Source organism: Phocoena sinus, chromosome 11 (genome assembly GCF_008692025.1).
Source record: "Phocoena sinus isolate mPhoSin1 chromosome 11, mPhoSin1.pri, whole genome shotgun sequence".
In the NCBI taxonomy this organism is placed as follows: domain Eukaryota; kingdom Metazoa; phylum Chordata; class Mammalia; order Artiodactyla; family Phocoenidae; genus Phocoena; species Phocoena sinus.
The window spans coordinates 83,398,999-83,411,119 of NC_045773.1; the positions used below are offsets into that span (position 1 = coordinate 83,398,999).

The 12,121-nt window shown below is 41.0% G+C and overlaps 1 protein-coding gene across 1 annotated transcript in view; it reads right to left on the reverse strand.

The window, feature by feature from the left end:
- SCGN (secretagogin, EF-hand calcium binding protein) overlaps positions 1-12,121 on the reverse strand; it is a 38,001-nt gene that overhangs the window by 15,431 nt on the left and 10,449 nt on the right. Inside the window, exons 5-6 of the mRNA XM_032649621.1 lie at positions 8,999-9,055; positions 8,618-8,695 (exon numbers count right to left, since the gene is read on the reverse strand). Coding sequence (XP_032505512.1) covers positions 8,618-8,695; positions 8,999-9,055 — 135 coding nt within the window. The remainder of the gene's footprint in view (positions 1-8,617; positions 8,696-8,998; positions 9,056-12,121) is intronic.

Here is a 12,121-nt window from a genome sequence, read left to right on the forward strand (position 1 = left end):
CCATTTGTAGAGCAGCCAAAACTTTGTATGTTATTTCATTTAATCATCACCACATTCTCAGAGGGTAAGAAATAGCTGCATGCCACACATGCAAGAAACTGGAATGTAGAAAGATTGATTTGTCTAAGAAAGTAGCAAGCTTTGAATCCAAGCATATCTGTCACCAGAGCTCTAGAGCTCTTCCCATAAACCAGGCTCTTAGCTTTATAGAGTCTGGGTAGCTTATGGTTAATGTAGTTTGCTTCATGGCTGGTTATGAAATAAAACATCTGGTGCTATAGATTATGCCAGAGATGTGGTGTTTACCTTTTCTAATTGCCCTTCTTTCCCGGGGAAAGCAAAAAAAGATTCTATTTATGTGAGTTTCCCTCTGACCTTAGTGGTCACGTGCTCGTGGCACAGGTCCCTCCTGGAGGGCTGTGGTGACTCACGGTGCTGGCGGTGGGGACAAGATTCCATTCTGAAGGGCTGATTGTTGAAAAGTTGTGAAGGGCCCTTAATCACTGTTCTCACTTCTGCCACTGCCTTTTCCAAGATTGAACATCCACACATTTTTGAGTACTAAGTACATGAAAGGTTCTATAAAGTCTCCCGGAAATGGAACACAATGACTTACTGACAAACTCCTTAAAATTCTGTAGACCTATGGTTCCCCTCAAGAGACCCCTCAGAGACTGTAGATCTACCCAGCATTCTCCTTAGATTGAATAATAGGTTTACCTTAATTTTTCGATTACTTAAAGATGCCATGGTGACTGTGAAATGCAAATTCATTTAAAACCATTACTGGGTTAATATCAGGTTGGCCAAAAAGTTCATTCAGGTTTTTCCACGACATCTTACAGAAAAACCTGAACGAACTTTGTGGCCAACCCAAATAGTAACTTCTTACCAGAAACAGTAGATCCAAAGTATGACTGTTGTCATGTGGTGGGAGAGGCAGCCCGTGAATTTTTTAAACAATTGCTAATTGATCATTTGAGATGCGGTGCAAGGTCAAAATTATGCAGATAGTTCAGAGTGAAGAGTACAAAGTATAAGTCCTTCCTGTCCCTGTTGTAAAGGTAAGTACCGTTCACAGGACTGTGTATCCTTCCAGAAACTTTTTAAACATTTTAATATGTCCATCTTTATTTTTTTGGACAAATAGGACCCCATTCTATGTATTATTTTCCAACTTTTTTCTTTAAGCAGTATTCTTAGAAATCACTCCTTATCAGTTATCTTTTTTTTTTTTACTTAAAAAGAGTTCCTCATTCTTAAAAAGTCTGGAAATTGTTGCCATACACAATCTCAAAAAGGATTTAGAGGGCCCCCCCATATTACTGAATCAACAATTGTATGTTGAATAAGTACCATGTGTCTGACAACACGTGAGGCACTGTGAGAGATTCTCAGAAATCATTAAGGTGGTACAGGCTTTTAGGAGCTTACAGTGTAATTGGAGAGGCATAAATGAACATCTGAAGTAAGTTTCAACGTTATCTCCATGACCACTGAGTCAAAGAAACAGAACAATGTGTTAGAATATTGACAAACACTGAGAGAGGAGATGGGACTTCAGATAAATCTTGAAGGAGGGGCAACTTGAAAGGTACAGTTCACATCTACTGGGGTGAGGAAGATCACCAATGCAACAGGACTGTGGGGGAAGGTCAGAATGTCAGTTTTGGACATGCTAAGTTTGAGAGGCTTATTGGGCATCCAAGTGGAGACACACATCCAAGTATATGCAGGCAGCTCAGAGAAGTGCTCTGAGTCAGAGATATAAATTGGAGGCAGTCACCTTTAGTTAGTATTTAAAACCATCAGACTGGTTGAGATCAACGGTAGAGTGAGGGTGGACGTGGAATAGAAGAGATTTCAAGACAGCCTGGTGGTGGAGGGGGGGATAAATTGGGAGACTGGGACTGACATATACACACTACTATATAAAAAATAGATAACTAATAAGAACCTACTATATAGCACAGGGAACTCTACTCAATACTCTATAATGGCCTATGTGGGAAAAGAATCTAAAAAAAGAGTGGATATATGTATATGTACAACTGATTCACTTTGCTGTACACCTGAAACTAACACAGCATTGTAAATCAACTAGACTCCAATAAAAATTAAATTAAAAAAGAAAAAAAGCACAGACATGTCTCGGGTTGGCCTGGATCAGAGACCTAGGGGGAAGGAAGCAGCTAGGAAGTCAGGTGCTTTAATCCAGGCATGAAGGGTGAGAGCTGGGACCAGGGTAGAGGCTGGGGGTATTCTCTTTGCCTGCCACATTCTCAGATTTTATGTTATTGTTTTACAGTAGTTCAAGTTCCATGCTCTAATTAGGGACATGCACTTAATATCTCCCACATGTATCAGCTTACATTTTACAAAGCTCAGTATTACCAAATAATATTCTATTCAGACAGCCAGTCTTTCCCCCTGCCAGGTGTTGGCAGCATCTCTTAATTAGATGTCATAATTGGATTTTGTTAATAGTTTCCTTCCTTGTACAGAACATTAATTTCGAGTTTACATGAGACAAGGTCTGCAGACCTCAACTTTTCTCTTCTGATTGGATGTTCTGCCTTGACTCGTTGATTGTTACGTTTCAGACTGCTTTCAAGTGTGCCAATCCTTATTTGGGTCAATTTGAATTCATTAGTAGGTTACATCTCTTAAGTGAAGCATTTGATGCTAAACCTCAGAACCAAATCTTTAATGCAGTGCTGCTGTGACTGTGTCCATTGCTCGTTAAAAAGCCATTAAAGCAGCCGTAAAGTGATTTCACACTTGGTGTATCACTTAGAGCTCGGATCCTAGGTTTTTCTCAGAATGTTGAGTTTCTAAAAGTCAGTATACCCAGAAGTCTCTAAGAAAATGTAAAGAGTCTTTAAAAAAACAAACAAACTGTAGTCCAGTTCCCATATCTGTTCATTGGAAAAGTATAAGTCGCCTTTACAATTTAAGAAAGAAAAATGAAATAGGTGGGCCAAAATCTCAGTAAACTCATCTAGTCTTGAGGGCAAACTCAGATCCTTGGGTGGAAACTCTTTCACTAGATTCCTCAACACTTACCTATCACCCCAGTACATAAAGAACCAGTGAGGGGCTACCTGGAGTTTAATTGATCATGGGCCTTCGTGGGACCATTTAGAGCAAAAATGAATACTTAACTGCACCACACGTGAGCAGCAGACCCCCAGGGTTTTAGCAATGAAACAGACACGTATGACAGGAGAAACAGGACAGTCTTGGTCGACTGTCATTTCTCAACCTCTAGATACTCAAAAGTTGGCTAAGACCACTGGGATTCCCCTCAGCTACTTCACAGGACTCTAAGCTTCTGGATGCAAGCTCAAAGCCATCAAAGGTGTACATTGCCATTTCTTTTTTCATTTCATAGGTTTTCTTCAGCTCAGGGCATTCCATTGTAAGAGCTGCCAGCCTGAGGTTTCTTAAATGTAAACCGTAGAGCTGTGAAGAGAAGCGCTCTGGGCAACTAGGGCTGCGGGGCTGATGCATGATGGCAGAATTTCTTTTCAGCCCAGTACTGACTTTCTAAGCAGTCTACATACACTTCTCCCTGCCTTCTCCTGCCCCTTATAATGGGATGTTTGACTGATGTGACCCCTGGGGCTTTATGCAGCCACAATTCACTCTTCTTCTCTTTCTCTCTTCCCCAGTTTAATCAGCGTTCCTCTTTTCTCCAGAACAATTTTGTGGAACCCTTTCTTGTTTCTTTCATTAATTTGTTTCCATTTTGGTGTTTAAGAAGTTGTCAGTTCTTAGGAGTATTTAGGGACTTCATGAGGAGAAAAATCCATTTTTCTGGGTAATAAATTCTGTTGTGGCTGTCAGAGCTCCTGTATTATCTTTTCTTTAAAAATACTAAGAGAGGGGCTTCCCTGGTGGCGCAGTGGTTGAGAGTCTGCCTGCCGATGCAGGGGACGCGGGTTGGTGCCCTGGTCTGGGAAGATCCCACATGCCGCAGAGCGGCTGGGCCCGTGAGCCATGGCTGCTGAGCCTGCGCGTCCGGAGCCTGTGCTCCGCCACGGGAGAGGCCACAACAGTGAGAGGCCCGCGTACCGCAAAAAAAAAAAAAATACTAAGAGAATCCTAATCTCCTAACATGGCTTTGTCCTCACCTTGCTCTTCACTTTATTCATAGGGATTTGTGTCTCTTCTTGATCTCACAGAGCTCAGCCCTCCCTCTTTTGAAAGTTTTCATTTTAATAATTTGACATTTAGACTTTCAGATGTGAATGTTATGGTTTGAATACAGTTTGAAGATGGATTTGGGTCTGAATTTCCACTCCGTCCTTATCATCTCTGACCTGTAATCCTCAGTTTTTTCATTTACAAAATAGGGGTTTAAAAATACTTATTTCATAAGGTTCATGTGAGAATCATAAGATGTTTGAAAAGTGCTTCACACAGGGCCCAGCACAGAAGGAACTCTCAATTATTAGGATTAAAATATTTAATACTAGAGCAAACACTGGCTACGTTTCAATGAAAATAAAGTACTGTGTGTACTCTTTTAAGAAGACATCTTTAAAAAAATTTAAGTTTAATTCTTTTCACCTACCTCTTTTTTTTAATTGAAGTATAGTTGATTTACAATGTTTCAGGTATACAACAAAGTGATTCAGTTATACATATGTGTGTGTGTGTATATATATTTTTCAGAGTCTTTCCCACTATAGGTTATTATAAGATATTAAATATAGTTCCCTGTGCTATACAGTAGGTCCTCGTTGTTTATCTATTATATCTATATATCTATATAGTAGTGTGTATCTGTTAATCCAAAATTCCTAATTTATCCCTCTCCTGGCCTTTCCCCTTTGTCCACCTACCTTTTCTTGTCCTGCCTTTGCTGAAGCTCTACAATTGCTGCTTCATTGCAGTCCATCTTATTTTTTTTTAAATCCAGAAAACTTTTCAAGAATCTTTTAATTCGATCTCAAGGTGAAATTGCTGTATTTAAGGGCTGAAAGGAAAATTGAACTCAATTCCTACTTATGGGTCGATACTGTAGGGCAGTGATGCACACAGTGGGGATGAAAGGGAGGGACCAGAGGGGATGTTTGCTCCCTTTCCCGTTCTTACCAAATTTCCTCCCAGTTGGAAGACTCCATAAGGTCAGAGACCGTATCTCCCTTGGTAGGTTCTCCCTAAATATTTGTTGAAGGAATGAACTCATATCTTTGTATGAACTAGCTTACCAGAGCACATTCTAACCTGACAGAGCAGCATTAAGAGAGTGGGGTTTTGGTGAGGGAGGGGATATTCTCGGTCACTTTGAGACCCTACCTCTCAGCCCAGAAAAACCATCTCAGACCCAGCTTAAGAAAAGGAGCAGAGTAACGTGACTTGCAGATCCACAGGGGCATATACTAGGCTCGCCCTGCTCTGACTGTCCCTTCTCGATTTGCTCTGCTCTGTCTCCATGCCTCCAGCTCTAGCCCTCACTCCTGTCCCTCCTACCTCCCGTCATCAGCTCGGGGCTCCCATCTCCCTGTCTGTCTCTGTCCCCTGGGCTCAGCACGGCTCCTACCCACTGCCTGGTTGGGATCCTTCTGGGTGACTCTTTGTGATGAAGGACCCCAGTGAGAGACATAAGGAGGGAGCTCAGCACTTCCAGGCTCCCTTTCTGGTTCTGCCCTGGAGGGTCTGGTTTTAAACAAGGAAAGAGAAAAAGGAGAATTTCGGAACGTGAAGCACTGCTTGAGGAAAGCTGCGACGTGCAATATGCAGTATGCGAGGCACCTCAAGAGGGATCAAGAGTCGTGTTGGAGCTGGAGGGTCCCAAGGAACACAGACAAGGGAGGCAGGAGGGTCCCAAGAGCAAATTTTAGTCATATTGTTAAGGTTTATTCATAGCTGTTTATGAGGTAATAACTGAAAATTCAGTTCAGACAATTCGCATTAAGTAGCCCACTGTGTGCCAGGCTCCGTGGGAGGGCTGAGAACACAAAGATAAGATGCCACCTTGCCCTTGAGGAATCACAGCCTACTGGAATACAAGATCCATAGACAGTGGCAGTGCCATCCTTGACCCCCAGCTGCTCCATCAGGAAACCCTACTGATTCCGTCTTCAGACAGATCTAGTTCTCACCTCCTCTGCTACACGACCCTGGTCCAAGCTGCCATCCTCTCTCACCTGGATGGAGCCATGGCCTCTTAACAGGTCTTCCTGATTCCCTCCTTGCCCATTTTGGGCTCTTCTCAACACAGCAGCCAGGTCATGGCGTCCTCTGCTTCAAATCCTCCAGTGGCTCTCCATCTCCCTCCAACTAAAACCCCAAGTCCTCACAATGGCCCCAAAAGCCCAACCTGGTCTGGCCTACATCTCATCCTTGCTTACTCTGATCCAGCCACACTGGTCTCTTCCTGTTCCTGGAAATCCCCGGCACACCCCTGACCCAGGGACTCTGCTGGCTGCACCTTTGGCCCTTTCTCATGTTGCATCTTCTTGAAGGGCCTCCCCTGACCACCCTATTGAAAATTACACCTCCCCAAGCTCCCATCCTAGCTGCCCTGCTGGCACTGCCTGGTCTACTTTTCAGTTTTTTCCATCACACTATTACCCTCTATCATGAAATGTAATTTATTATTTATTGTGTTTATTGTTAGTGTCAGTCTCTCCTTTGTCTATTTCACTCACTGCTGAATCCTTGATGACTAGAATAGTGCCTGAGGCATAGCAGATATTTAAGGAATATTTGTGGAATGAGTTAAATGGATGACTGTGATGTGAAGACAGTGAAATACACAAGATACTATAGGGGCACAGAGGAGAGGCACTTGGATCCACTATAGAAGGTTATGGAAGATCTTCTAGGGCAAGATGACGTCTACCTAAATCTTGAAGGATGAGCAAGACCCAGGTGGAGAAAAGTAAGGAAAAAATAGCCAAGCTGTGTTAAAAAGTCAGAAAGCAGTGGCTTAGTATTCTAGTTGGAGGTGGAGGGAAGCCCCTCAGAGTCAAAGGTATTCAAAGAAATACTGGAAACATGCTGGAGATTCTAAATGCAAGCATTTCATTGTGTAGGGCCTGTCTTATACAATAATAAAATCAAGATAACAACAGCCAGTGCTAACATTGTTAAATCAATGTTGAAACAAATGCCCAACTGGAAGAATAATCTCCTTGTTATTCACTCCCCCAGGCAGTTTTCAGTCTAATTTCCTTTTTCAGATTATTCATTCTATTAGAGGGTTTCACTGGAACTTTCACTCTTTAGTGCTAAGTACCTATTTACTCAGGATTTCAAACAGCGTTTTGCATGCTATTACAACAAGTCAACATAGTAGAAAGCCAGATAATTTCCTTGATTGAGACCCTGGCCTGGGGTGTGACTCTGTCCTTGGCATCAGCTTTGCTCCTGTCCAGGCCATTTACAAGGTGTCATGGTCAAGAGCACATTCTTCCTTTCCGGGGCTGATGCCCTTGGCTGGAAGCAGCATTTGGAGTAGTCAGAGTACAGAGTGAGAGCCAGGAAGATGCAGGCTTGAAAGCCAGGAGAGTGCAACTTCCAGTGTAACTGGCGCCTTAGGCTAGGCAACTTAACCTTTCCCAGTTAATCTGATTTTTATAAAACGGGTCTAGGGATTCAACTTGGTGGTGACTTAGTCACTTACCCTTTCCAAGCCTCAATCATCAGATATACAAAGTAGCAGGAACAATGCCAGTGCTATAAAGGAGTTGTTAGAATTAATACAGTATTCGGAAACATCAATTAAAGGCCTAAATAGATGAACCTAGTGGTACACATTTTAACAGGGATCCATAAAACTCTTCTCAGTGATACGCTTCCGTGGCTGTTCACCAGAAGCTTCAGTAAGATGCGTCTACTCAAGAACTCTTTCTATAATAAGTGTAGCAATTGCACAAGTAATTGTAAATTACTTTTACAAGTAATTTGTAAAAAAAAAAAAAAAAAAAGTAAATTGACCTTTACGAGCAATTTCCTTGCTTGTTAATTAAGAAACCTACTGAGTTTGATTGGAATGAAGCACACATCTGGGGATGGGAAGGGGCTGGCGGGGGAGGGGGGAGATAAATGGTAGAGAAGCCAGATCCAGTTCAATACCCAGTGTTGATTAGCACTGGGAGAAAAGCATCAAGTTAAGAACTGAAACAATATGAGGATGAGTTCACCAAAGGCAGCTTCTCCTACTTCACCATTTTCCAGGGAGCTTTGACGCTGATATAGTCCTGGGGTCATATGATGGCATGAGGGGCGAGTGAAATAATGACAACAAGGGCCACAACAACCACTACAGGAAGAGCTAACATGTACTGAACATTTATTATCCCCCTGATGCTCTGCAAAGTGCTTCATATGCATCCACTCACTTGCCCTCGCAGTAACTAGATACTATTAATCTCCATTTTTCAGATGAAGTAAATAAGGTTGAGAGCCTGGACTGTTTCTCAAGGCCATGGCTAAAGATGGCAGAGGTGGGACACACACCTCCCGTCTATCTGATTCCCAATTGCTTTAAATCAACTTGCCAAATGAGTAGAATCATCCACTGTACCAGACAATGTTTCTGGGCCCTGAGGAGGCAGCGGAGAAGCTGTCCTCACGGAGATCGCATTGCTCAGTTACTCACCATGGTGCCAGTATATTCTTCCAGCTTGGCCTCAGAAATGGCCTTTTTGTGGTGGCGGAAGAGGTCTCTGAGGAAGTTCTGTGACATCAAGAAAAGAGCTGCATTTTATCTAGTGAGCAAATAAATCTAAAAATCTCAAGAGGCTGTACTTTAAGAATTGTGATCCGTTTGTTTTAGGAAGGAACTGAAATGCATTTAGCAAGCAATAAATCCAACATACAGTTTCTAAACCTTCTAAACATGAATCAGTTTTTTTAAGCAACAAATTCATATCCATGTTTCTTGGAAACACAGAAATCAATCTCATGATACACATATATCAAATTCCCAGCGATGAGCAAACCCGCCCTTCACCCAGACACAGCTCCTGGCAACACTTACACAGAGCTCAGCAGCTGATATAAAGCCACTGCTGTCAGCATCATATTTGCGCCAAATCTGAAATACACAAAAGCCATTCATCCATTTACCCTCAAATAATTTGGGGTCAACTTACGCTGCTGTCTACTATGGTTCAGCATCTGATAATAGTACTTACCTGGGTGCAACTAAGACTTTGCATGGAGAATTTTAGGCTTCCTTTGGTGACAGCTATTGTTTGGGCAGAACTCACTAGAAATGACTCACTGCATTCACTTGGAGCCACTTAGGAGGACCACAGTGCACTCACTGAAAGGGAGCTATGGAAAGTTCAAAATGGAAAGATATCAAGGGATGGCCTTCAGTGGGAGGCAATATGGCAAACCAAGAAATCTTCTTTGTACTAAATTCCTAAAACGCAGAGTACTCTAAATAACAACTCTTTACATACATAGCTCAGCTGGCAAGAAAGCGAGGGGACTTCTAAGAGGTCCAACATGATAGGAAAACACAAAACAGAAACCAGAGTCTATCCTAGGTACACCTACTGATCTCTGATAACTTAGCCTGTAGCTTTATCAGGAAACTGCACACAAGGTAGACAGGAGACAAATCGTGGGGCCACCCAAGGTGGGAAGTCAAACTGAGGCACCTACGTAAGACTAAAACCCAGAACAGCAATAACCTTAATGCAAAGGTGAACTTCCCCAAAATAAATTGCATGGCAGAAAGGGCCCCTAAGGAATCTTGCCTTTGTGGTCTTGGCTCCAGGTAAAGGGAATAAAACATCTCTGATAATTCCCAGTAGCAAGCCAACCCTTTCATTGGTTTAAGAACAGCATTCATGGGATTTCCCTGGCAGTCCAGTGGTTAAGACTCTGCGCTTCCAATGCAGGTGGCTCGGGTTCGATATCTGCTCGGGGAACTAAGGTCCCACGTGCTGTGCAGTGTGGCCAAAAACCAGCATTCATCCAGCTGAAGACACAGTTACTAAAACTGGAAGACAGAACAGCTGAATATTTTTAACGAAACATTGAACTGCTTTCTTTAGTAAATGGTGTGATTTTGACCACCTCTGATTTTTCCATATCCAAGCCTCACAAGTTAACAAGTTTCCTAACTCCTATACAGAAGGAAAAAGTAGCATTAAGTATTTTTTTTTAATTGACAGATGTTTCATTGTTATAGAATGGGTTTCCTGAGTCATCAACTGCAGGGACCTTAATTCTAGATCACAACTAGGGTCCTGCCTGAATATCCTGCAGGGATAGTAGGAGATGCTGATACTTAGTGAGAAGTGTTCAGAAACATTGCCCCTTTCAGTCCCTGTCACCAACGTTTCTGCCTGAATCTAACCAGGCTTAGAAAATCAACTGGTTAAATGTGATTTATATCCTAACTTTAATGGTGTGACTATACCAGAGCTAAGAATGAGAATTTCAAATAACAAAAACATTTTAACCTGCTTTTTTATGCTGTTCTCCAAACATTTTCCATCTAAATTATCTTACAGTTTTACTGCAACTGAGCTATTGGTGGGCCAAAGATCTTTATGTGACTACTATATATGCCTGTCTTTAAAGAATGAAAGCAAAAAGGTTTCCAGGCAAACAAAAACAGAGTTTATTACCAACAGACTCTTGGTAAAGGATATACTCCAGGAAGGAAGAATACAAAGGAGGAAAATCTAAGATGAAGAAGGAATGATGTACAAACACAATGGGAAACGTGGGCAAATGGAAACATCTTGTTAGCATAAAATTTGTGGGATTAAAGAAAACAAGATAGAACTAATATTCTGGACAATGATGGCAAGTGAGCTGATAGCTAAAGTGTCTTAAGGTCCTGTAGTTCAGGGGGAATATAAAGACATTAAGGTAGGATTTCTTAAAAAATGTAGGAGAGTACATAGGTTATAACAAATTTAATTTTAAAAAAAGAATTCAAGAATCCAAAATATTTTTTTAATTGGGTAGAGAAAGAGAAAGCACTTCTTTACAGAAGAAATTGACAAACTAGAAGGGAGGGAGGAAAAATGGAGAAAGTTTTTAATTTTTTTTAAAGTTGGAAATGGCATTATGGAACCTTTCTTTTTCCCATTTCTCAAGATTATTCAAGCCTACACAGGCAGAACATTTTAATACTTTCTGCTGATTATAAAAGCAAGTCACATTTATTGTACGAAATTACTGAAATATAAAACACTACAATCTTCTGAAATTCCTGCCCCAAGAAAGGGGGTGTTTCTATTATATATGTGACAAAATGAAGGGGAAGTCATATGACCTACACACTTGGGTAGTCTATTATTTTCATTTAAAATTTTCTGTGAGCATTCTTAAACACAACTAAAGTTATTTTGAAAATGTCATTTAAAATAATCTGTAAATAATGGAATAATGATTCGACACAATTGGAAAATACAGAAGTACAGAGAGCATAAAGATTATCCAGAATCTTACCCCTAAAAAACCCCAATATTTATCTAGTGTGTATTTACCCGTTGTCTTATTTACAAGGGTGTTAGGGTAAATAATTTTTTAAGCAGAGTTAAGATCATAACGCATATACAATTTTGTTTCCTAACACCATAATGCACTTCCTTCTTGTCATTAGATAGTCTTTGAAAACTTGATTTTCAGTGATGCATAAAGTTCCCCAATGGGGTTTTTCTCTCATGAATCTCCAGGGCCTAGAACAGTTTCTGGCATACTGCAGGGGCACATAAGTATGTGTGGAATGAATGAATTGTATGAATGTATCATAATTTACCTAATTTTTCTTTCATTGTTAAGCATTTATGTTATTTTCAGCTTTAACTATACTAAGTAACAGAAATATTTAATGTACATCATTGCGTAGAAAACTTGTCTGCATCTCTGATTATATCCTTAACATAGATGCTTGGAGAAGTAGAATTATTGAGTCAAGGGGTAAAGATTTTTTTAAATTAACTCTGGATTATGAAATTTTAAAGAAATCGCTTTCCGTAGAATTATCCCAGTGCGCGTGCCTGTCAGGATAGCATGAGCAACAGTCTCAGCGCTTGCTTGCCAGTGCTGTATCTTTTTGTTGATCCTCTTAAAATCCTTGCCACTTTGGAAAAGTTAGTTGTTTCTAATTTGCATTTCTTTGGTTACTGTT